The 27,029-nt window shown below is 35.4% G+C and overlaps 1 protein-coding gene and 1 long non-coding RNA gene across 5 annotated transcripts in view; one reads left to right on the top strand and one right to left on the bottom strand.

The window, feature by feature from the left end:
- Window positions 1-22,708, bottom strand: part of LOC113226787 (protein cappuccino-like) — a 28,119-nt gene extending 5,411 nt beyond the window's left edge. For 3 of the 4 annotated variants that reach the window (XM_026459533.1, XM_026459534.1, XM_026459535.1), the window contains exons 1-4: window positions 13,282-14,131; window positions 12,306-12,467; window positions 8,371-8,546; window positions 31-1,669 (exon numbers count right to left, since the gene is read on the bottom strand). In XM_026459533.1, coding sequence (XP_026315318.1) covers window positions 31-1,669; window positions 8,371-8,546; window positions 12,306-12,467; window positions 13,282-14,131 — 2,827 coding nt within the window. Of the gene's footprint in view, window positions 1-30; window positions 1,670-8,370; window positions 8,547-12,305; window positions 12,471-13,281; window positions 14,132-21,644; window positions 21,747-22,320 lie in introns of those variants that run through there. The other variant, XM_026459536.1, reaches the window with a different exon arrangement.
- LOC113226790 lies at window positions 18,465-23,089 on the top strand. The gene is made up of 3 exons (XR_003310146.1): window positions 18,465-18,599; window positions 18,743-18,908; window positions 22,996-23,089. It is a non-coding gene; the product is annotated as an uncharacterized LOC113226790 (long non-coding RNA).
- Window positions 23,090-27,029: the final 3,940 nt, after the last annotated feature.

Here is a 27,029-nt window from a genome sequence, read left to right as displayed (position 1 = left end):
ATTAATTGCTACCTAAATTCAAAAACTCACTAGCTTTTTGCATATTCCATCCTCCCACGGGTGGCGCCGGAAATGGAACAGGCCCGGTTGCTTGTGTACCAGGAGGAGGAGGGGGCCCTCCACCTGGCAAAGGCGGCGGTGGTGGACCAGATGTCGGTGGCGTTAATTCCGTGCCCTGCACGAGCAACGGTAAAGAACCCATTCCAGGCATCGGTGGAGGCGGTGGGCACATCCCGGGCATCGGAGGGGGAGGTGGTCCCATCCCAGGCATCGGAGGGGGAGGTGGTCCCATCCCAGGCATCGGTGGGGGAGGTGGGCCCATGCCTGACATAGGTGGAACAGATGGGCCCGTCACAGGCATCGGTGGGGGTGGTGGGCCCGCCTCTTGCGTTTGTGGCGGAGGTGACGCAATTTCGGACTTCGGAGGCGGAGGTAAAGGTGATTCGGTGGCAGGAAATGATATTTGATCGGATCTTGCCAGTGGCTGGGATACCTGTTTGTCAGACGTAATAAAAGATACCGAATCCATCTCTGGCAATGGCGGCAGTAAGGGAGGGGAAGGAAAATATTTCGTAGTTGGCGACGTACACGTTCTAGATAAGGTGGACGTATTGGTTGTTTGTTGCAAAGTTTCAGGAGAGCTGGTTCTTATTTGTAACAGCGATACATTGTTGATAGACGTTTCCTTCTCTTTCTGGTCTATTGCATTTTCTTCATGTAAACTACGAGACACAGAACAGTCATTTGCAGCTTCAAGTTGGGACTTTGAAGTTGAGTAATCTGATGTGTTTGTTGTATTTGTCTCTTCAGAGGGCACAGATTGGCTAGATTTGGAATGTTTTTCAGTAATTGAAGTATAGAAAACTTGGTTGTTAATAAGATTTTGCAGATTAGTCTCAGTTGATTTGTTTCTATCAGAATCTGTAAGGGTGTCAATTAACTCTGATGATGTATATGTACTGCAAAAAGATGCATCTGAAGAGCTCTCGTATAATCTACCAGATGTAGTGAGTTCTGAATATGTGGCATGTAAATTTTCACTATTTGTTGTATTTGATAATTTTTCTATGTTCTCTGGTGGTTCTTCTTTTTGAAAAGAGTTATTAATATCTCTACTTTTGTTTAACTTACAATAATTCTCAAGTTTTTCAGATGTTACTTCAGCTTTTATTTCATTTTCTTTTTCGTTTTCATAAACACTACTTATATCAAAACTATGTACATTTGTTCTTAAAGGATCATTTTCTGGTATTTTTATCACAGGTTTATTGTTATGTAGCGTATCTAGTTCACTGGCTAAATCGCAAGTTTGTACCTCTTTGCTGGCTATACCCCATTTAACTGGTTTAAGGTGTGATTTCGATTCCGTATTTATTATATCTATATTTTTACTGAGTAATTCTATTTGTGCTGTTAATTTAAGTTTTTCGAGTTGATATTCTAGTTCTTGTAGCTTTTGTTTAAGTTGTGAGATGATGCGTTTTGCTTCCGCAAGGTCATTAATTTCTTCATTGTTGTTTTGGCTGAAGAATCTGTTTTTTTCTATGATGTGGCTAGTTTCCGGCTGAATTTCTTTATCCGGTGGCCAAGCACACATGTGCAGACGACCTGGAGTGAGCGGTTGAGATACTGGCAGCTCCATGTGAGCCCAGTAATACATTAGATTCGGCTGAAAAAAAAAATTGTAAATGGTAATTATTTAAATCCTACAGGATTGCCTGCATTCAACGTTTCTAACACATTTTATAAAATAAGAATTAAAGTTATAGACAGGCTACAACTCCATGCCCTAACTGCCGCTTTAACGGATCATGTTCCATATAATAAACATCTTTTCAATTTAGGTATCACGGACAACCCTCTATGCAAAGCATGCATAGACGAGGAGGAAATAGCCACGCATACCCTACCCTACTACAATACTCTAGCATGTCAAACTACAAGGCGAAATACCTAGAAGTGCCGAAGTCTCTGCCAAGTCTTTAGCGAACCTAGAAGGATGCTGAGATTTTTGGAAGAACTCGGGAGGAACAAGTAGGACTCTGCACCCATCACACGCGAAATAGGCGCTAAACCGAGTTGCGGATAGCAACTCCTTACACCATACCTAAGAAGATGGAAGTCAAGTCTTATTATTAAATTCAATACTGCATGCAGTATTCAGATCTGAGAACTTGACTTCTGTATTCCTTTCAATAAGTTTACGAGGGTCATGCCAAAAAATATTAGATACTCATTACTCATTTGTTAGATACGGTCAGTTATACAACGTTTTAAAAGCAGGTTAATTGCTAATAAATTTGAAAATATAACATCTCTTAAATCGAATTATTTTTTATTTTACGAAGATAATCTGACGGGAATTCGCTCGCAACAACGGAGCTCACTCGACGTGATTTTCGTGTTATGATTTATTATGACTACATAAATGTTTAAAACAGCAAGAATGTTTTGAATTTTTGGTGGCCCAGCTTGTTCATGACCCACAGTTCATATTTTTTTTTATTTATTTATTTAAACTTAATTGCACACAAAACTGTACAAAGGGCAAACTTAATGCCATTAGGCATTCTCTACCAGTCAACCGGAGAGCTGGGTTCAAAATAATTAACAGAGGTGCATAACCTGATAATTAAAACAGATAGGAAGAAGTTTATAAATAATTATGATATATAGTTTAAACTCAATATAAATATAGCACATAATATTATATGACTAACTATATACTTATATAAGCAACCTATATACACATAAATACATAATATATAATACATACACATATTTATTTAATATACATATTTATTTATATATAACAATGTCAGGCTAATGGGATGTAGATTGAGACTCCAATATGAAATCACGGACTAATTGTTTGAAAGCTAGTTTATTCGGCGCTTTTTGAATATGGGGCGGTAGAGCGTTCCAGAGTCGTATTGCCTCAAGAGTAAATGAGTTAGAAAGAAAACCAGTACGGTGAGAAGGAATTAAAAGAGTCACTGGTGAATCGTAAGCCACTTCAGCTCATTGCAACATGCGGACACGTGATCAAATTTTCGAAGTCCATAAATAAAGCGATCCAATTTGTTGAGAAGTTCCTAGGTGATATCAGCATAACACACATCAGCGTAATCAAGGATAGGAAAAATAGTGGCCTGTACTAAGAGGATTTTGGTTGAGATGGGAAGAAAGTGTTTGAATTGGTAGAACGATCTAAGGTACCAATAATCTTCTGACTAATGCAGTCAATCTGAGGTTTCCAGCTTAAAGTACTGTGCTGTAAAATACTGTACTGTCCAGCACTAACACAACAATAAAATATGTCACAAACAAGTCAAGTTACAAATTAATTTAGTAAAGAATGTTGATCCTGAAGATTACAACTTATTTCCTGTCAAATATTTCGTTTAGTTCGAAAAAAATATTTATATTTAACCACTTCTACAGCTTTGTTTTAATTAAACTGAAGTGTAATAGTTAAATTAGTTCGAAAAAAATATTTATATTTAACCACTTCTACAGCTTTGTTTTAATTAAACTGAAGTGTAATAGTTAAATGTCAAGTGGTATTTGGTTAACTTTTACTGCATTTAGCAGTTATAAGTATGGTGTATACATGTCTATTCGGGTTTCACATCACAGGCTTTCTTAGACAAATATGTGTTTTTCGTACAAAGATACAAATTTACACATATATATATTATATATATATAATATATATTATATATATATCATATTATATAATATATATAATATATATTATATATATATATATATATATATATAATAAATCTCAATAATGATGATAGTGGCAACAGACCAAGGCTCTGAGACAAGAGTTGGCATGTTTCAAAATAGTAATATGGATTCTACATACGCCTTATATCGCACTGCTATTACAAGTGTTGCAACTCAAAATATGTGAAATTTAATATTATTTCTTTACGTAGCGTAAAACTTGATTCTTTACACGTCAAAAAAACCGTCGGTAGAATATTGTAAGAAACAATCAAAAGATATCTACTTAACTCAAAATGAGACACACTTTATGTGAGCTTGTTCTGGCCAAAATAATCCTTATTCAAAAATATTAAATTATTTTTTCCATTTTATTTTTAAACATATTTAGGAAATTGTTTAAGTGTCTTTAATAAACCATAACATATACACAAATTTTAATTATTTTTTGCGGGAAGTGAGTAATTCGTTTTTGTTTTCATCGATTTTGAGAAAGTCCACTTTTTAAGTTAATACACTATTGTATTAACAGTGCGATATGTGGTTATGACAGCTTCCTTATTTGTTATATTTTTCAGCTTTTTTAAAGATATACAAACTTATGGATTCTCATACATACATTCTAAACGCGAGTTTTGCAGTTTAGCTATTGATCTATGGTTACTCCAAGAAATTTGGTATGGAATATTTCCTGAATTGCATCGATATTTAAACTGTAATTATATTTAGTATGTCTCGATTTATTAAATTGTATACTTTTTTATGTGCCACTAACAACATACAACGTGTCGTACAATGATCCGTTGTTTCGTATGTGCAGGAATAATAATAAGGTTAACACAGAGGTAGATATATTCCACCAATCTTTAAAATCATTTAAAGCGTGTATGAGGTCTCAAAACTAGGTGCGTTCATTTTTTGTAGATTTTTAATTTATGGTTTGCTCAAACTTTTTTCATTTTATAAACGTGCATTTTCATTTTTAAATAGAATATTTAACTAAATCTCTTTCATTTCAATGTTGTGCACAATTGTCATCTGTTCCAAGCTAAAGAGTGTTCTAGTATTAAATTAATATTAAGTATTGTACATGGTTTGCGAACCGTATGATAGTTTGATTTGCTTAAGTTCAGATTATTTGAATGTAGCCAATTGATTACTTCAACAATTGCATTGTTTATGTCTAGTTCATGGTGTCTTATTGTTGTTGTCTTTCTACTAAAAGTTACGATAATAGATATGTCGTCAGTAAATAATATACATTCATGTTTTGTTCTGTGTATCATTATCTGCAAATCATTTATGTTTAATTGGTTTGCTGAATTTGAAAGAGGGTAGAGAAGCTTTGTAGATGAGGTAATGAAGGGTCGGCCGTCAACAGCGGTTATCAACAATACGTTCATGCTGTCGAAAATATTATTCGTAAAAAGTGACGATTTATAATGTACAGTTTAGACTTAAGAACTGGGCATTGGGTCAGCAGCATTGCAGACTATTATTTATGGATAACAGCCCATCCATAAACGTTGCGATTTATGTGACCTAATGATGAGCAGAAAGAACATCGTGTGGATTGGTGCATTTCATGATAGATAAATTGGTTTATGGCAGCGCCCACTTTAGATGGCAAGCTGACAACATTCAGTGCCACCTTATTAAGTTTTTACGACAAGCACGCACCATTACGCTCAATGAAACTGAAAAGACCACCTGCGCTCTGGATTACTCCTTTGGTGCGTATTGCAATGAGGAGTAAATTTAAACGTAGGTCTGAGGAAAACTGGGCTACTTTCAAGGCTCATAGAAATCGCTGCAACCAGGTGAGAGCTGCAAAACGTCGCTATTTTCATGACAACCTTCTCCACTGCAGCTGACACTTGGAAATGTTTGAAGTCTATTGGCTTAGTTAGGCCTCAGAATGACGCTTTACCTCATCCTTTCACTCTTGACGATGTCAATCGGCATTTCTCGGCTAGTGTCAGCACTCAATGGGCAGGCAAAGCGGATGCTCTCAAAGATGTTCCTTCCTTGTGCCAACAAAAAAGTTTTATCTTTTCTTTAGTGTCGGAGTCCGATATTCGCAAAACAATAATGTCTTTAAAGTCTAAAGCTGTTGGATGTGATGACATTAGTCTACAAATGATAGTCTTTTGTTTAGATAGTGCTCTGCCTATTATTACTCACATTATCAACTCATCCCTCTCATCTGGTACGTTCCCTAACAACTGGCGCAGGGCGCATGTGTTGCCTCTTCCTAAGATTAATAACCCCACAACCCTTAAACACTTTAGTCCAATTTCTATACTACCCTTCCTTTCAAAAATTATTGAAGCGATTGTTCATCGCCAACTATCATCTTTCCTTTTTAGAAACAACATCCTCGACCAGTACCATTCTGGTTTTCGGCCTGCCCACAGTACCATGACAGCGTTACTGAAAGTTATGGAGGACATTCGGGAGGGCATGAAGGATTTTCGGTTAACGGTATTAGTCCTCATTGATTTTTCTAACGCATTCAATGCTGTTGACCATGATATCCTTCTTGCTATCCTTGCTTATTTGCGAATCTCTCCTCCGGAAATGGAGGGGTTTTCTTCATATCTTCGAGGGCGCAAGCAAGCGGTTCGCGCTAAGGACTGCCATGTCTAATTGGTCAGACCTTGAGGCAGGTGTCCCCCAAGGTGAACTTCTTTCTCCTCTATTGTTCTCCGTTTTCATCAATTTAATTTCTCCTACCCTCCACAATTCTCACCATCTGTATGCAGATGATCTGCAAATATATGCGCAGGCCAAGATTAACTGCCTGGACGTTGCGATACAAGCGCTTAATGACGATCTGAGGTGTATCGCTGATTGACCGAGTAAGTTTGGCATCGGTGTTAACCCAAGTAAGGGCCAAGGTATTGTCGCGGGTAGTTCTCATGCTTTGACTAGGTTGGACATGAGCTCTGTCGCGCCTCTTTCTTGTAATGATACACCTATTGCATTCGCACCGCATGTTATGAATCTGGGACTACACATTGATAGTACTTTAAGCTGGAAATCCCAGATTGACTACATTAGTCAGAAGATCATTGGCACCTTAAGATCGTTCTACCAATTCAAACACTTTCTTCCCATCTCAACAAAAATCCTCTTAGTACAGGCCACTATTTAGAAAAAAAAAGTTTATGATTTACTGACAGGTGATGAAATATGGTTATATAATTATAATCCTGAAACAAAGCAACAATCAGAGCAGACTCTAACGAAACGTCGCCGTGCACGAAGCACACAGAACAAATAGTCGCCCATTTTTCTGCATGATGGGGCACATTGCAACTGTAGCGCTATAGGGTCAAAGAATAGTTAACCCCAAATAGTATGTAACAGTTTCTGCACCAAAAGTGTTGTCAGCTTGGTGTGACAAGCAGCCGAAGTCTGAAATTCGGCAAATCCTCTGGCATCAAGACAACACCGCTCCGCACACTTCTGCCAAAAAAGTCGACTAGTATTATTAAAAAAGTTAATCTATTCTGCCTCACCCACCATATTGTGATTTTCACCTATTTCCAAAAATTAAAAAAAAAACATTAAAAGGCAAGTGGTTTGAAAGGAAAGAAGATGCCTTGGGTGCTTATAACTTTAACGAGATTTCTGAGATGTCCAAAGAAGAGTGGTCATCAGTATTTCTAAGTGATTTAGACAAATGGAAAGTGTGTGTCCATGATGAATAATTTAAAAACATCAATAAGTACCTTTAGTATAGAATAAATTGTATAATTTTGGGAAATCTAATTTCATTTAGCATGACATTTGTATTGCCTAATAAAACTCTCTACTTTTATCAGTTTTGCAAAAAATTGGACGGAACATGCACATTCAGACACTTGGCTGTAAAAACTGATCGAAAAATATTTGTGTCAGGAAGCAGAGTTAAATTTTGTAGCGAGAAAAACTTTTAACAATTTAGAGATATAGATTCACATAATTTATGTTAAAAAGTGTTGGAAGTGATCACTCACACATAATCACTTATTCTTTCCAAAATCCAGGTGTGTTTAACACTAAGACAGCTATAAATCCATCAAGCGCAAGTATAATTATTCATGGAAAACAGCTGGTGCCTTTGGATAGCTCTTCTATACTAGCTGCAAGTTAGTCTTCTTGGACTCTACAGAGAAGCTCATCAGAGATATTACTCTGGTATATGCTAAATTTCAGAGCCTCAAGCATTGGCATAAAGTTGTTTGTTTATCAGATACAAATCGAAAGTGTTTATGCCATCCCCCATCCCTCATCCCTTCCATCTTCAGGGAACCAGCTTTTATGTTACATGCCACCTACATGTATCAACCACTTTATGTTCTGTTCCTGTTTAATATAGACATTTTCAAGACTGGAGTGAATAGGCATTCTAGGCAAGTATGTGCTACCCTGGACTACATCAATGCTAACCCTCTAATGAGATTGTGAGCAAATGATGCCAATAATCAATAAAAAAACGTAAACATGTAACATTATAGATCTCATACAAATTATAACTGTACAAAATGTGTATAAGTGTAGAAAGTATTATTGAGTATAATTTTAATAGGTATTGACATCTTCCTGAATTTAATATACACACTTTGTAGCACATAAATTCATTTTTACCTTGAATACATTCTCCAACGGTGCGTTTTTATCAGATATTTGTCGGAGCACTCCAGCAGCCAGTAAATCCGTGCAGTACTGGATCCCAAGGTTTTTGAGGTCTTGAGTATTTACAGTTTGCTTAAAAGTATTGGTGTCTGCAACTGATGACACAAACCAGTTGAGAAGCATCTGCCCTGGAAATGTAAATTATATGTTTTTCGATTTTCAGAATAAAAAGTAATTCGCGTTTTTGAAGTTTATTTATGATACACAATATATGAGTTAAAAAGTAATTCGCCAATAGCTTTATTACTTTTCTGTTTTCTTTGTATATTTCTATTCTATTCTATTTCCTTAATGGCGGCCACTAGGCTTGGGCCAGGGTCAGTTTCGATTAATGTTGTTTTTCTTTCTATGGTTGAATGCGTGTCTGGCCTGGCGATTTTGTAATTAATAAATGTCAAAATGACAATTGACATTGGTCGAAACGTTTACAAATATTATAATTCATTGTATATAGAATGATCTGATTCGATTTGATTTGATCACGAATTTTATAGGAAATGAAACTATTTTTCCGGATTTAAATCGCGTATATTTGTTTTTTCAAACAAACCGACGTTTCGGGCCCTTTACAGGTCCCATGGTCACCGTTGACTGAGGTGGTACAGTCTTCAACCAGTTATGTCTAATATCGATTTAAATCCGGAAAAATAGTTTCATTTCCTATGTGTAACAATCGCGAAAACCTAAGAACTCGACACGAATTTTATTTTAGAATGGTCCATTTCAAGAAATTCCTTTGTCCGTTTTTTAAGTTTCCAGATACTGTAGTCTCTCTTAGTTGGACAAACGAAGCAAAGTATTTGTACCCGCGTCAAAGAACATATAGCTGATGTCAAACACAAGGCTGCAGTCTGCGAGCATGTCATGGATAAACCAACACATTCAATGAAATTTGACAAATCCCAGGTCCTTGCAAAAGAAGTCTGTTATCTACCCAGGATGCTGCGAGAGGCCATTGAAATGAAAAACATCCTAATTTCAACAGAGTAGATGGTTTCTCCGTACCATTAGTTTGGGATCCAGTAGAATTCCTCTGTTAAAAAATCACAAATAATATGTTTTAATTTATTCTAATTTCCATTATTAATTAATAATAAATGTTACTTAATAAAAATTCATATTGTCACAATAAAATAATTTGCAAAACAATGTAGCGTAAATTGGAATGTTTCTTTGTAAAATTAAAAATAAGAAACGCGAAAACCTAAGAACTCGATTCCGAGATATTGGCACAATCTTTTTGTTTTTTGTCTTTAAAACAATAATACGAAATCTTCGAAAGAGTAACGGTGGTCAAAGAATATCACTTTGGGGGCTTTGTATAAAACGTTTGTTATTACGAATTGATGAATGTTGCTAGAAAAAATGACCAAAAAAAAATTGGACTTAGAACGAAATCTTTAGGACTTAGGGCTTTTTAAACGGGACTTGAGAGATTTTAATAACTTGTTTTGTGGACTTAAGGATTTTAATAATTTTTTTTCAGGAGGTAAAATTCTCTGAAGAGATTAGTCATGATTATTGGTAAGAAATTTTATGAGTAAACCATCAATTCAAAGATACAAAAAAAGCCTTTAATCTTCCGATCCCTATCTATGTTCAGATTAATCTTCATTTTAACAAAAATAAATCCTTACGTTAGGTAGCATAAACTACAGAACCAAATAATGTAGGTCCTATGTAGAATGAAACAGAAAGGAAACGGAAGAACTAGAATAAGCCTTATTCCAGTTCTTTTGTTTTAACTTCATTTGAGTATTAATTTTCTAAAAATGTAGCAAATGAATGGACACATATTTCAAGAGCTTCAAACCAGTATCAACTTAGTGATATTTATATAAAAAAAGATGGACTAAGGGGGACTTAGGTTGTACTTGAAGTCAACACATTGGTCAAAACATGGTATAGTAACTACATAAAAACAAAATGGTGAGACTACACTATAGACAATGTTGAGTTTTCTTAAATGGACTTATGGATTTCTTGAACTGGGCCATAAGACATACACATTCCAAGGTTTATTCAAAATCTGGTTATTGTCTGTTCTATGGGTAGTACCCCAAAACGAGTATGGAGTTCTTTCTCTTCAATTGATGCAGTATATATGTTAGAATTTTAATTCTATTCCGGACAATTCAATATGGCAATCTAATCGTGTGAGACATTGACTTACAAATAAATGGACGACGGGTCTAATACAAAAACCACGAAAAAAATGTCCCAAGTCAACCTATTCGAAATTTAAATTGTAATGTCATCGCAGTAGGCATTATTTAGGTGTGCATGCTCCATCGTCGACCTCATCGTCACTTTCCATCAGGTGAGATGGAGGTCAAATGCGCACCTATATTTTATAAAAAAAAAAAAAAAAAGTATCGCGCTGTCAGTAGAACAAATGAAGAGTAAAGCGGAGTGTCGCGCTCTGTATACGATTTTAGCGCCTTACAAGTGCGGACACTTTTTAGCGCGGACCCGACGTCCATATAATTGTAAGTCAATGGTGTGAGAGGGCTATTTTATATATGTTAAATAAACGTATGTAGAGTCAAGAGCACGTCAAGCTTGACAATTTGTACGTACTTTGGACTGTTCCTATGATATCGTAACCAGCATAGAGTTGGATTTAGATCTTAAGTGTCACGCTTGGCTTGCTCTTGACACTGTACACCGATCCCGCCCAATGGTGTGGGTAATTCTAGGATAACTCGATAAATATATGGCTCAAATGGGCAACATACCCAGAGCCGTAAAACCAATAAAAAATCAGTAAATAAGCTTAAAATTAACTTTTAATTAGCTTTTACTTACATAAATTCTTAAACATTTTTTTCTCACTTGACCCAATGCAATAATAAATAATATTATCACAACATTGCGCTACGTTATTATCACTTATCCATATCATTTCGCCTGTCTGAAAATCGCACTCAATTGAAAAATGCCTTACTTGGGTTAATTTGATTCGAAACCAATTTTTAGGCTTACGAATGTTGAATTCCACATTTTTTAATGGCACAAACAAGACGAGACTGCGATTTTTGGTTATTTTGCACTGAAATAAAGTTTTGTCTAACGCGGCAAAACTATCACTATGAACGCCTAAAACAGTTACAATATCTGTGATTCCTTTTTGTGGAGATTGTGACTTTGTAAGAAACCGCGCATAGTTAAATTGCGCTACTGAAGATGTGGTGAAATTCACACGATTTGTCGCTAACTGCATAATTATGTTTTACGTCATAAAACTAAATGTTTCAGTCACGTATGCACTATCCACGGACTTCTACCTAGACTGAGGCCAATGATTATTCTAGATAAGGGGTTAGATATACTCGTTGAAAGATAAACTGTAATCTTCTTAATCTTATCGTGGAGTCCATTCACGTGTTAATTGGCGCCCCTGATGTAAAATTGTTTTTAGTAATTGATCTAGCAACGTATGTAATATTGTCTTGATAAAAAAAAACATCAAAAAACTTTTCACGATCTTATGATAGGATACATAAAATATACTTTATACAATACTCCACTGACTTGCCATAATCCTGACGTAGGAGATATACTCGTATTATTACTTGCAAGTACAACTTATTTGCACTTGCTATCGCTTCTTCCACGCGCACAGTGTTTTCATACCTACACGCTCTGTTTAGTTGTATAATTTAAAATATCTCTTAGATATTCCCTCGCCATATAAAAAAAGCATTTCCTCGTGGGCACATCACATACCTTGACATATTTTAAAACTTTACTAAAATCGTAAATCAGTTTTGTTTTTCAATATTTGCCTATATTTCTAAATTTAGTATTAGGAACTGTAGTAAGGTAAGGTAACCAAGGTACCTAAAAATTTAGAATCACCGCATAGAACATTTTTTTAATATTACCTTCAAATTTCTCGTACAGCTGAAAATCTAGTTTCTCCGGGACAAACTTCGGCCTGGACACTTTGAATTCCCCGTGCCTATCGAGGGTAAGCGAAGCGACCTTCCGCAGAACGTTGGAATCTGTCATAAGGGCGTCGGTTAAACTTGAATGACGTCTATTCTCTGCTGGAATAAAAATAAATCAACGTGTGAAAAACAGACGCAGGTATGTCAATGCCTTATTTCAATGATCAAGTCAAATTAAGTTTTTAGAGAATGAAGGTATTGTTTACTACCTTTAGAAAGGAGACCATTCGCCATTTTAATATAAACCGACTAACGCAGAGCTCACTAATATAGGTACGCGTGGGTAAACGTCTTTACTATATTTAATAAACAGGATTAATGGATTCGCTGACAAATGCAAAAATGTCGTAGTAAGCAAATTACAATAATACAACTAGAGCACTACTCTACACGCGTTGCGTTTGTTCCATTGTTATTGAAGTAGAACCAAACCACTAATTTAGAAAACATTGCGGTGCTGCAAAAGTTTCAATATTGAAATTTTCAAAAAACTGTAAATACATAATAACTGTTGTTTGCATACTTAGTTAAGAGCCCGTAGTATACTTTTGAAAGGTGGTTAAGAAAGTAATAACATACTAACTTACAAAGTTGGTACGTTACTAAAGTATCTATTAAGACAGTTCGTTCACACAGGAAAGAGTAAATATCAATAAACTGGATTCCTGGCCATTCTAAAAAAACAACGAGATATACCCATTGTAGTTTTGAAGCACCGGTGCTCGATAAAAATCATAGTTATCAATATACATACTTACATAGACTTCGATTAATCTAAGACCGAAGTGCCATTATTAATTTAAAAATCTTGTCAGTGTTGAAAATGTTCTAAGAATCAGAAGCTTTTGGAAGACAATTACTTTTAACTAGGTACCTAAATAAAACACCAAAATTGTTACAAAGAACTGACCCTCGTCGTTTATGTTGAGCGAAGTGTCTACAACGACAGGAGGCAACTCTACTTTGCGATGTCTTGAGACTGTGAACGAAGTTTGCCCTGGAGATGCCTTCAGCCTGTTATCCCGAAATTCATGTTCGCACTCGTGCGTACTCCTGTTGAGGTTCCCACCGCGCAATCCCGACAATAAACCGCCCATAACCTTTTCATCCTCGACCCTGTTACTGTCACAGCTGTCATCGAAAACATCACGTTTTTCTTCTTTTTCCATGTCATCTGTTGACAGCAAAGAGGCGGTGTCGTCATGCGGCATATCCGCGAAGTCGGTAGCAGTGAGCGACTGCGCGCGCGCTGATGTCGCCGTAAGGGTACGCGGGGGCTCGTCGTGCGCGCTATCGCTCTCCGCGGAGTAGTAACACTGGTTGAGCTCGACGGCAAGCGGCGTGAACGGGTCGGTGAACACTGAGCCGGAGGTAGAGGGCGAGGCGGCAGGCGCGGGTGCGGCAGTGGCGGACGGTTCGTCGCGGGTCGCTGACCGCGCTTCGAACTCAGAGCACCTGGTCACCGTTACCTCCGACTGCATGCTGGCCGTCTCCGCCTGCTCACCTTCCCGCGCCAATGTTTTGAACACGCACTCGACCGTGCCATTGTCGGATGCGTCTATCGCTTCTATGTTGTCAGAATCGGGCGTTTTATCATACTCTCTGTCTATTACATCACGTTTCGCATCGTTCTTTTTCCTTCCATGTTTTTTGCTATCCCTTCCTTGTGTTTTTCTATTCAAATTTCGTATGAAATGTTTACTTTTGGCAGGTGACTTCCCAGTCTTAGGTTGTTTTTCATTTGTTTGACTGTTACCCATCTTTAGAGGAATAACTTAAATTTCCATTTATGATAAATATTGCTGTTATTCTTGTCTGATGTATTTTCCCGGGAACTTCACAATAACAATATTAAAGAGAAAGATATTCACATCCCAAAGGCATAAGTAAAACATGTGATAGACATGCGCAATGGTAGAGCATTCAGAATCAATATTTTTGGGTGAACACGTCTAAAAAAGATAAACCACTCAATGTTGAATATTTTTGGTAGTTGTTTTCTATAATATTCATAAATAATAATTTAACAATATTAAAAGTTGGGAATCAAAGAAATCCTAATCGCATAAACTTAATGTTTTTCCTAGGTCACACAAATATTTCGTGAAGTTTCCGACAGATGGAGTTACTTACACCATTCGTTGGTGGAATGCTGCGTGGAGGAATTTTCTAAACTTAAATTTATGAAAGTGTGATCAATTTAAAAAAAATTATCTATTTTAAATAAATATAGATGTAACCCATAAAAACTCTAAAATAGTAAATTATTCGAAATTAAGTCAATTAAATAAAAGAAATTATGAAGTGTAGGTATGTTCACTTAATTTCACATTTTTATTTAAAATTATCCATCTATATTCGTTTCACGAGAGACTGGACAATTATAAACATAGTATGTTAAGATTTCAATCAGTAAACCAAAATACAAACTTCATTTCATATTAAATTTAATGGCGACGAGTGTGTCCCCGTATTTTGTAAATAAATGTTTACATAGACTCTGATCACAGTCATATTTTAACTTAACTCATTCAGCGCTAACACACCTAGACTGTGAACTTAGAGTCTTTCCACTTTTAACCGACTTAAAAAAAAGGGGTTCTGTTTTGTAAGTACGTATATCACGCGATAACTCTTCCTTTTTTGAATTTGTGAACCGATTTTGATGATTCTTTTTTGTTGGAAAGAGGGTACCTCAGTATTGGCCCCATTTAAATTTGAAGGTAATATTCCACCTTCAAGGGTGGTGAACTAGGGGATGAATCTGGTTTTGCGCACTTTCCGGTAACTGATCTCAATAAAACTTGACAAGTACCTAGATGTAATTCCACGAACTTTTGAGGTCGGTTTTTTATAATAATAAAAAAGTTGTAAATTTTATGTAGTAACAGTTGATTACGCATAGCTACCTGTGGGTACGCAACCGGGGAAAATTATAGAAGTAGATGAACAGTTACTTAACCGCCACTGCTAAGCCTAGGGTATTAAAAGGTTAAATAAATTGATTACAATGATCTCAATAAGTTCTTAATACATAAATTTAGCACTTACGGTCTAATATATTTTTCATTTTGTAACCTAGGTCTTGTACTGTAGAACAAATTAAAGCAACGTGCTTACAATTACAACTGATTACGTAAAGTGAACTTGATATTGACCGCATGTAAACTATAAAACAATAATATTATGATTAGCATAAATCTAATTAGCACTTTCTGAGCCATCCAATGATTAGGTACGTATTTGACATAAACAATTTAATTGTTGCTTTTAAAATATTGGCCTAATATTTAATGGTACAGTAAATAATAAATAAATAAATAAATAACGCACACACTCAACATAGCCCCGCACTAGGGAAACCCTGTGTCGCGGGTGCCATGGACACACACATAGACAACCACAAATTACACCCAAACTCACGAGAGAAATAATTGTAGGCCATACAACTATTTCTCCCGGCCCGGGAATCGAACCTGGGACCTCTGCGTGGCAGTCCGGCATGGTAACCGTTAGGCCACAGAGGCAGTTAAACAGTAGATATTATAGGCCCATAACTTTGGATCTTAAAATTAAAACTTTATTAATCACTAGTTTCCTAAAACCTTTTTTTTAGATGTAGATAAGTAAGTGCTTAAAGTATGTATAAATAAAATACGTACACGTCAAAATAAATTTTGAATCCTGTAACTTAGAAAAACAAGTATGAAATTGCCGTTTTATTGCAATAGGTTCTTTGAATTTTCATAGAATCTTCATGGTTTGAGGTTTTCGAATGAAACTTTTTTCAAATGGTTTCTGTGATTTTTTTTTTTAAATTTGAAACATTTGAATATCGACTTTCAATTGCTTTTGTTATTCAATTTAGACAAGAAAGATGGATACTGCGAAAATTCGAGTGATTTTTGAATACGAGTTCCGACGCGGAACTAACGCGGCAGAAACAGCCCGCAATATCAATGCTGCGTTTGGAGAGGGGTCTACTAATGAACGCACCGTGCGATTTTGGTTTAAACGCTTTCGTGATGGAAATTTCGACTTAAAGAACGAGCCACGAGGAAGACCGCCCACACAGGTGAATAACGATGAATTAAGAGAGATAGTGGAAGCCGATCCTAGTCAAACTACCCAGGAATTAGCGGCATGGTTTAACGTTACCTTACCCACAATATTGACTCACTTGCGTCAAATCAATAAAATAAAAAAATACGAAAAATGGGTGCCTCATGATTTTACTGATCTGCAGAAAGAAACGCGTGTTGAAACTTGTGTTGCCTTGTTGAACCGGTACAGAAATGAAGGAATATTGGATCGAATTGTAACATGTGATGAAAAGTGGATTCTTTATGATAACCGGAAAAGAAAAATGCAATGGCTGACCCCAGGTCAAATGCCACAACAGTGTCCTAAAGCAAAACTTACCAATAAAAAGGTAATGGTAACTGTTTGGTGGTCTCAGCATGGTGTTATTCACTATAGTTTTCTCCGATCTGGTCAAGCAATAACGGCAGATGTCTATTGTGCCGAACTCCGAACCATGTTGACAAAACTAGCAGTAAAACAGCCCCGACTCATGAATCGATCTTCACCATTATTGCTCCACGACAACGCGAGACCTCACACAGCACGAGAAACCATTTTGACCCTTCAGGAACTGCAGTTAGAAACCATTCGTCATCCTCCGTATTCACCAGACCTTGCTCCAACGGACTACCATTTTTTTCGTGATTTGGACAATTATCTACGTGACAAGAAGTTTTCTTCCCAGGAGGCAGTACAAAATGCTTTCACACAGTTTGTGCAGTCTAGATCGTCGGAGTTCTATCGCAAAGGCATTAATAACCTTCCCATTAGATGGCAGCAATGTATAGATAATAATGGCAACTATTTTGATTAAATAAATTTGTTAAAAATTTAAAAAATAAACAATTTAGATTTTCAGTACAAATCGGCAATTTCATACTTTAACCCCTATTATTAATTTAAGTAGGTACACTGCTCGCCAGTATAATATATACTATCCAAAAATGTCACTTTTGAAACCTCCAAACTTTTTTTTTGTAAATTTAAGTATACGTATATAAGTCACTATTTTTTTACTAAATATTGACCATTACATAGTTCAGTGTCTTTACATAGTAAATATCTTTAAGTGTAGCCCACTGGACTTCTTTCATATTTTTATACATAATCACAAAATAGGCGCCTTGACGTCGAGTTGCGGAAATTAGCCCGTTGCACCAATACCAATACCAATACATAATCACAAACACATAAAAAACAAAAGAAATATTTTTTCCATATTAGTCTAAATAGGCTACCTTTGTGAATTGTACATTGCCTACTCGTTATATAGCACTCATATGATAAACAAACGTCATTTATATCGAGTTGTTAGATTTCCGCAACTGTTACACATAGGAAATGTAACTATTTTTCCGGTTTTAAATTCAGAAATTTAAATTTAACTTCATAATTTACATTAGCATTATAAATAAAATACTAACTCAGTGACGTCGTCACATGCAAGAACTAAGTCTAAAACACGAGAAAGGTAAAGCTCTCTAATTGTATGGCTCACTCGGTTCACTATGTTGAAACTAGAGTGAGTAATTGATAAGTGAACAGTGCGTTTTTTTTACTGGGACTATACGGAGAAATTGACACTATACCTAACATACAAAGAGCCTGATGTTTGTATAATTGGGTCTTTTTTATGAATAACTCTCTTTAATAATGGTTTATTTCAGTCAAATGTGTTTACCATAAACATGAATAAAGTTAATAAAAATATAAATTAACACGGTTTCAAGTTATTATTATGTCAATGTATCGAATAAAAAAAAGATTTAGATAGGAGAGTTTGTCAAATATAATAAAAACTTTTTCATACAATAGCATTCAATTATTATATTATAATGTAAATTGAAATCAACGTACATACCGACACAATACTTACATTTATATTGGATCGTGTGGTGTGCAAATTCTTTATTAAAAAAAAAAACAGTTGCTACATATATTTGTCAAAGCTACTAGAGCAGTTCCGTGCTCTGCACGTGAACGTGCACGCATGTGTATACAGCAATTGACAGCCATTTTCAACTTTTAATGAAGCAATAATTATTGAAGTCCCGATGGTTATGAAGTTTTATTTAATTTGACCAGCACTTATGGCCAATTTTTTAAAATACAATAAAATAAAATTAAAATTATTCTAACATAAATGTAATAATAATAATAATTAATAAGTAATTATAAATTGGTAAAAAACACACAGTATATAATTTATTCAGTTTTCTGATGGAATTGTTACCCTTAAAATGGAATACTTTATGCTCAAAATGAAATTCATTAATTTGCATTTTCAGAGCAGTTTTTGCGACAAATACAAAGTTATTGATCCACCAGCTAGAACGGGACGAACAAAATCTTATTGATTCGACAGGTCGGTTGAGTACAGTATTAATGAAATCCAGTGTTGGTCGCTTCGCGGTTAGGCGAAGCGTTTGATATACAAACAAATCAAAACTTAAGGTAATCACAATACTTATAAATTTTAAAGCAAAACAAGTAATTTCTTTTTAGTAGTAGTCATGTAATATCTTACATCGTTAACAATTTATTATGCTTTGAGTTGTTGTTGCTCTTAGCGGTATCAAAAGCTTCCTTATTTTCCTCATCTGTTCAGATTTCCCATTTTCCTTCGACTCGTTTTAGTAGTACAATCTTTTTACGTGATTGTATTGTTGGCCGTTGCTATACCAACTACAACTTCTTCGTGATTCCAGTTCTTATTAATTAAGTTCGTTTTAAAGGCCGTGGACAGTTTGTTCACCTTTGTCGTATTTTTCACGTAACTTTCTGTCTTACATTAATGGTTGACTCCGCGCATATCTTTTTCTGACCGCAAATTCTTTCACTTTTGTTTCTATTTCTGTGCCTCTATCCTTCAAATCCAGATTTACGTCTTCGTACTCCACGTCCACTAACGAGGTTAATTTGTCTCTAAAATACTTATGATGAAATGGGGGTTACTGCTATACATAGTAAGACACTGAAGCAAGTCATCAATCATCTTGCCAATATCCTAGTTTATGGTCATGGAGCAATGAACAAGATGTAACATATTGTGAATTGAAAAGATTGCTGACAACTGCTCCAATTCTGAGACAAGCCAACGAATCGAAGGCCTATGTCCTCAAGACTGATGAGAGCAATTACGCTCTCGGAGGCCCGACGAACAGTTTGGCTTTAGAACTGGGCACTCATGCGTCCAGCAAGTGCACCGAATAGTGGAGCATATTTCCTAAGGTTTCGATCGCCCCCGCTTGATGCCCACCGGCGCCCTCTTCTTCGATGTGGCAAAAGCCTTCGACAAAGTCTGGCACAACGGCTTACTTTACAAGCTGTACAATCTCGGCGTGCCCGACCGTCATGTGCTCGTGCACGAGCACATCATTCGAGACTCCTTATCGAATCGCTCTTTCCGCTACCGAGTCGAAAGCGCTCTCTCCTCCCCTCACCCCGTAAGTGCTGGAGTCCCGCAAGGCTGTCCTCTCGCCCCTCCTATTCTCCCTGTACAATAGCGATATCCCGAAGTATCAGTCCCAAGTCTTCCCGTCTGCGTCTAATTCGTCGTTCTACGTACCCCCTTCGCTAACCAGCGCTACATTACTTAATTATCTTATTCCGGTATTATTTTACTATATATTAATATTTCACGGCTTCTTATAATCAACAAATACTTGAAAAATCATTCTCAATACGTGCAGCGTCCGCATCTTCGATTTAATCAATCGCATTAACAAGAGTTACTTACATATTACTCGAGAGGGTCAAACAAAAGTTACGAAATATTAAGAACCATCTGGCACATCACATTAGTTAAATTTTACATTCTAAATTACCAAGTAATAAATAAAAATATTGTAGTCGCATTGAGTAATAAATTAGGCAATTTCATTTTAAATTGTCCACAATTTTATTCTTTTACAGTATCTGATAAGTTATTAAATAATTACTAACACTAACACAAACATCCTTCTATCCTCTGTAACATTCCAAATTAGGCGGCAATACCATCACACTGTATTACGCGTAATATTGCTATAAATAAGTTGTATCCACTGTACAATATAAAAAAGGCTGCAGAAATAGCTTTGCGTTCTTCACATGACATTTTCGAATGGAAATGACAGCTCAATCCAAACTAGAACCTCCTAGAACTCGGCACATTTCCGAGTACGCACCACCACGTGCATCGGCACGAGGCTGCCTAGAGTCGCCTGTAGCGCGAGCTCGCCCCTACAAATCGTCGCGCGGCGCGGGGCGTGGCACTTGAAATCACGAGCCGTGGGAAGAAATCAAGAAAACGATAAACAAATAATTATTATGTTTCAAAAAGATATTAATTTTATTGCCACATTATACATATTGTATACAACACAAGTATTACTTTCACATGAATTCCGAAATTAAATGCAATTACCTACTACGAAATGTCTGAAAAACATCCTCAATCAATTTTGTTTAAATAGTGTTTATAGCAATTAATCGCTGAATTGCACCGGCTCAATTTGATTCCACGTAAAAGTACTAGCTCACATAAATAATATAGAGAAAATTAAAAGTGCTCAATAGGTACCTAGAGCCGTAAAGTCAGGCTTCTTCTTTTGTAATTGTTAGAATTAGCTACATTAATTTCGGCCTAAGGACGCATCGATACGCTCGTAGTCTTTTTCCATCTTGGAAGTTGACTTCCTGTTTGTATGTACTTCAGTGGTGTCTCTTTTTTGTGACTAGGCTTTGCTTTTGAATTGTTTTTGTTTGCTATCATATTGACCTTAATACTTAGTATTTTATTAAACGTTATAATGTGTTAAATAAACGTTAATTCTTCTATTTAGAACTTAATATCAATAAACCTAAAAATAATGTAAACGATAACAACATCGTAAACTTTTGAATCGCGCTGGGCAGATAATTAGGTTAACGATATACAGGTATCTCAGTTACACTACGATGAGAGTTGTCCAAACGGGTCTATTAGATTATGATGACTATTTATTAATTAATTATCTAGAATAATTTCAATTCAGGACTCCGTACTTTATCGTTTTTTTGTTTTGATTTCCATGTGAACTTCATAGAGCTGTGTTCACTATCGATGTGTAATCACTTTCTCCATAATACTAATTTTCAGTACATTATTATTTGACATTCAAAGACATATTACCAAAATAAAGAGTAGTAGTTACTCCATATACCTACTTCCAAGTCGATTGAATGCGTCCAGTCTGTACCAAATGCAAAGGGCAACTGATAGAAATCCGATGAAAAACGGAACACGCAGATTGCCGAGAGTTAATTGTACTGCAAAAAAAAGTTATGTGCTCGTTTATTTTGCGAAAGAAACTTTATTTATATAGTAGAATAATATATTTACTATATTTATGAAACAACTAATTGAGGTATGATATGTGAAACTTGATGTTTGTTCATGTAAAATTATCATATTTTAGGTACCACTCACATACGACACTACACAGATTCCGATGTGAAATTTAAACATGTGTGGCGTGTAGACACTTGTAATTTACGAAGGACTCGGCTAGATAATGTGCATGTACTATTTTTTAAAATATTTTTTTTCTATTTTTTAGTAAACTAAAGCAATACGTCCGAATGAAAATTTGCCACGGCGGGGCGGCGCCATGCCAATAGCGATAGTACAGACGGCAGCACATCAAGCTACATATAGACGGATCTTGTTCCGTTACATTGGAGGCGATATTCGATCAAAAGTCTTTAGATTTAACTTTTCATAATTTGTATAATGGTAGGTACAAATGACTTTTAGTCACTGGCAAGATTGCCACTTGCACAGGTCGGGTACTAGAGGTAATAATAAAATGCAATGCTGTTTTGATAAATCCTACGCAGTTACCAGGTATACGGTCAGGCGGAGTGAACACGGCAAGCATCTGGCTTTTCGTGCGGACCAGCCCTGACCTCATCCGTATGGGTGTCTTCATTTACTATATACAACAGAGCCGTTACACGACTATTTTAATTTCTTTTATTACGAAATATATGTAGGTATACCTTCTACAACTAAAATAAAATAGTCGTTTGATTATAATGATTATGAAAAACTCGTGACAAGAATCCAACAATTTATCACGTATTTTGACGAAAACATGAAATGCGTTTTTCCTACAAAATTCTGTTTTTCACTACACTGATTTAAACTTTCACGATCTTCACACATTACTTATTTGATTTTAAATTCGGGACTTAATCGTGTATGCCTAAAAACTTAATGGGTCCTTTCGAGGCCATGGATGTTGCTATACGTCCGAAACGTCGAGGTAAATAAAATAATCTGTCAATTATAATTTCATAAACCATAATATGATATTATCTTAGAGGTGCCCGTTTTAGTTCTAAATCAAAATTTTTATTGTCTATGGTGCTCGCCACGGAGCTGAAAAATTGCATTTAAGTTCTATACACAGAACTTTATTGAGTACCTATTATAGTACTGTACACAGAACTATAATGAGTTTCAAAAAAAGAAGGTCTTCTAAAAAATAAATCTTAGCTTTCTTCGCTTTCTCAGGTTTCAATACAGCACCGCGTCAAACAACAACTTTACAGCCTTGCATAACAAAGAACTATTGTTGTCATCGCCTTTGGTATTAATCCAACGAAGGATAGAATTTTTAATACAAATGTGAAATCGTAAATTTCTTGTTTTATTTATGCTTTTTTGGGGAAGATACTTACTACTATAACTCTAGCCAAATTTCATGTAGTATGTTTAATAACAAAACGTTGCTAGGTAACCAATGATAGCATAGGAAAAGAACATTTTTTCAATGCTCATTATTAAGGCTTGCTCTGCCCACAGGCTGCTCCCTTAATTGAAATTTAAATAGATAGGTAGGTAATTGGGTTATGTAGATAATATATATATATGTATGTATAGTAATACTTACCAAGCGAATTATTATAAAGTTTACAAAATACCAATTGATACATATGATTTAGGAATAAAAATAAGTGTTTGCATCTTATTAATATTTACTGCTAGATTGTATGGTAATGGCAGATGAAAAAAAAAACAAAATTGTAAGATTTTATTTGATATTAATTTACCACATAATATTATATCATCCAGCATTTATTTCCGATTCTGAACTTGAATTACCACCAGAACTCGAATGTTTGCAATATCTTCCTTCAAATCAAAAAGTCACTAGGGATGACACAATTTTACAAATAATTAATTATTGCTCATTTTTATGTCATTGTTATGTGATTTGACATTTCTATTGAATAATATTCATTATAAACATGACTTTAAGATGTAGTATTATCAATAATCTAGTTGAATTTCGTGGGAATTGTGGTAACTGTAAAAGAAGACTCTTTGATGAAAACCCTAAAAGTCATATGTTTTTGTTTGTTGACATTTATTCTACATCGAATTTAGCTAGAGTATAGGTATAGGTACCTAACTGGCACATAATTCTAAATTTGAAAATTTGAATTTGAATTTTATATATAGCTATTAAATATAAGGTATAAGACAAATTACGCCTAGTATGAAATGGCGACTAAGTTTAGAAAATCGAGGAAAATTTGCCGATAAATTCATTCGTAATACCTGCAGGATAAGGATTGGCGAGTATAGGCTTACACGAAGCATTGCGAGAGCAAGATCTCTGAAACCCAGTACTCGCTTTTCGTTTGTTCTTTGTGTGCCTCAAGTCTGCTAATTTTAAATAATCTCAGTTGTGTGTCGATAGTGTCAAAGGAAATATTTTGTACATTTGATATTCTGCTAAAAGTTAAGAGCAGTTGCTTGCCAGTAGCTAGCCATCGCCGGGATTGTGGAGGAGACAACCAACAAGCCGCAGCCGGTGGCCAGATTCCTGCCGACTATGCAGAGCGTGACAGAAAATAGGTAGTAAGGGTAGTTAGTTTTTGGGAAGATGGTTAGGTAGTGTTATTAAGAATGAGCATTGATGGTGTTGCCCTTTGTATTGCCATAGTAGTTCAACTTGGGTGAAGTTTTGTTTTCGTCCATAGAGTTCGAGTTCTATTTTTTATTGCCCCTTTTCGATTCGGAAAACACAATTCTAAGACAAACAAATTTTTATAATAATATACTCTTCTCTCAAATAGACACTTGAAAAAGAAGAATTGTTCTTGTTTTACGCTTATACACTTAACAAAACGTTCACAAAGACTGAAACAGAAATCAGACAAAATATAAATTTCGACAGAAGCTATGGACCAAACAATAGTAAGCAATTTAGGCTTCAGCAATTTTGTTTTAAAACCTACATAAAATAAAGTCAATGTTTCAGATTTTCATAAGACCTAATGGCAATGAGATGTAGACTTAAACCTTACTAGAGACATCGATCTTGGTATTTTCTTTGCGAAATAACAATTGACACTGTGTGAGCCTTCTACAGCTGCACGTTACTGAACGTATGAATCGGAGTGTGAGCGAGGTATTAGAAGGCACTATCGGTTTTAATGGAGATCGCTCTATTGCATATAGTTCCTTGATAGGGGTCTCACAGTCAAATTATCATCGTCATTAAGTCTCATATTCTGCTCTCCCATAGGAAATTCCGATAAACCAAGGGACAATATTGATGGACTTCCGATGCTGCAAAAGCCACATGAAACTTCATTTTCTTCGTTGTGTTCAATTGTGATCAATTGAGAAGGTGGAGTTTTATCTTTAAGTTGTTCTGTTGTACCAGTTGAGGAGGACTTTTATTTTCAGGTGTCATGACTTTAGTTTTTAATCAATTAGCCTTTTCAGCTGGTTTCTGAGTTAATGGAGTAATCAGATTTATAATGATGCGGTCATTATTTAGATTGTCATTGTATAAAAATGTTGTTCTGCCTGGGGACTCCAAGTTTTCTATGCATTGTGACGGATTTTCAGAATAATTTAATTTATTTACGGGGGAATTCGATTTTCTTAGTGAAAATCCATACGGTCCTTCTTCTCTTTGATTTTTCGGTTCTGTGTATCTAAAAAATTAAGCACATTTGGCATAAGATCTATTATATAGCTACGCTGTAGATTGAAATTAGAGCAAATATTCATTATTGAAAATAACGAAATCAAAGTAAGCAATGTAAATGTACTATTATTTGTTTAGGTGCTTAAATAAATGTAAACAATCTTGATATATCTTTTTATAATGAAACACACTTTACAAATCAATAACTATCAAAAGAGGCATGCAATTTCATATGACGCTAGGTATTTGTATTTTATATTTGAAGGTAAGTAAAAATCATTTTATAAATGTATATTTCATTAAATAGACATGTCAGAATTGTTTATATTTAGTTAAGTAGGTATCTAATAATGAACTATAATAATAACTAACTAAATTACGAGATTTTAGAATAAAAAAATATTAAACACAAAAGACATATCGTGCCTAATATTAGTAAAAACGAACTTACTGTTGCGGAACACCCGATTGAGGATATTTTCTTTTAAATTTTCTTGAATAGGTACATGTTGAATTGTGGCACGTTGACTATTTTAGGCAGTAGTGGCACGGGAGCCATCTATGGGTTGTTCTTCTCCTTTTGACTTGGGTCTTTATTGTATGACATAAAATACGTGTTGTAGAAGACGATTCTGAGCTTATCTCAAAAATAGTGTTTTTTGAATTGTGTCATTCAAATTCATTTGTTGTTTGTTGTTTGTTGTCACATGTTCAAATGATGTATTTTCGTGAACAGAAATAGGAAGTACGTTCCAAAGTCTGACCGCATGAACAGTGAAGGAGTGAGAATAACAGAATTTAGATCCAATGTGCCATGCATATTCTTAAGACTTTTTGGGATTCACCACAGAGCCAAAGGACTCATTAATATATTTTTTAAATAAATCTTCAGTATTATTCTAGTTAGTGAATTAATTAAAAATAATAATATTATACAGATGTAAATACCTAAATAACATGTGTAATTATTAGGATTTAATTAGGATTCTATTAATACAAATATATATTACAGATTCGTGTTAGAATTTTCGTTATGTTGCCGCTCTGACCACGTAACGTAATAGTACGAGAAAGTGATGGGTAACCCTGCCACTTCACGCACACATTTGCAGGTGTGCTGATAGCGCCTTGCTGTATGTAGTAGTAGTATAGGTAAATAAGTTTCGACCGTTGTATGGAGTATCTGGGGTGTGGTTTTTATTACAATACCGATTTTGGTATTCGGAAAGGATTCAATTTGACTAGCACTGAGAAAAGTTTCATTTTGTAGGTTCTGTGGTTTTTTTCAAGCATAGGGGCTTGAATTTGCTGTAAATTAAGTATTCTGTAGCAATGCCGGAACTCAGTGAATCATCGTCACAGAAATTTGGTGCTGTACATTGACTTACAATGGTGCTGTAGATTAAGTTGAGGTATCAATCAATAATAAGGTGGGTACCCGTAACTATATATCGTTAGGGACACCATGTGTCTCTAGAATGCGTGACGGGTTAAAATAAATGGTGGCAATCTTTCAGGAATAGATATTTTGGTCATAATTTCAACCATTTTCGTATGAGAAAATATTGTAATTAATAAAATCTGTAAAATAAATCTGTCA

Source organism: Hyposmocoma kahamanoa, unplaced genomic scaffold, assembly GCF_003589595.1.
Source record: "Hyposmocoma kahamanoa isolate Upper Pololo Valley unplaced genomic scaffold, ASM358959v1 202, whole genome shotgun sequence".
Classification (NCBI taxonomy): domain Eukaryota; kingdom Metazoa; phylum Arthropoda; class Insecta; order Lepidoptera; family Cosmopterigidae; genus Hyposmocoma; species Hyposmocoma kahamanoa.
Note: the sequence above shows the minus strand (reverse complement) of the source record. Positions and strands in the feature narration are given on the sequence as shown.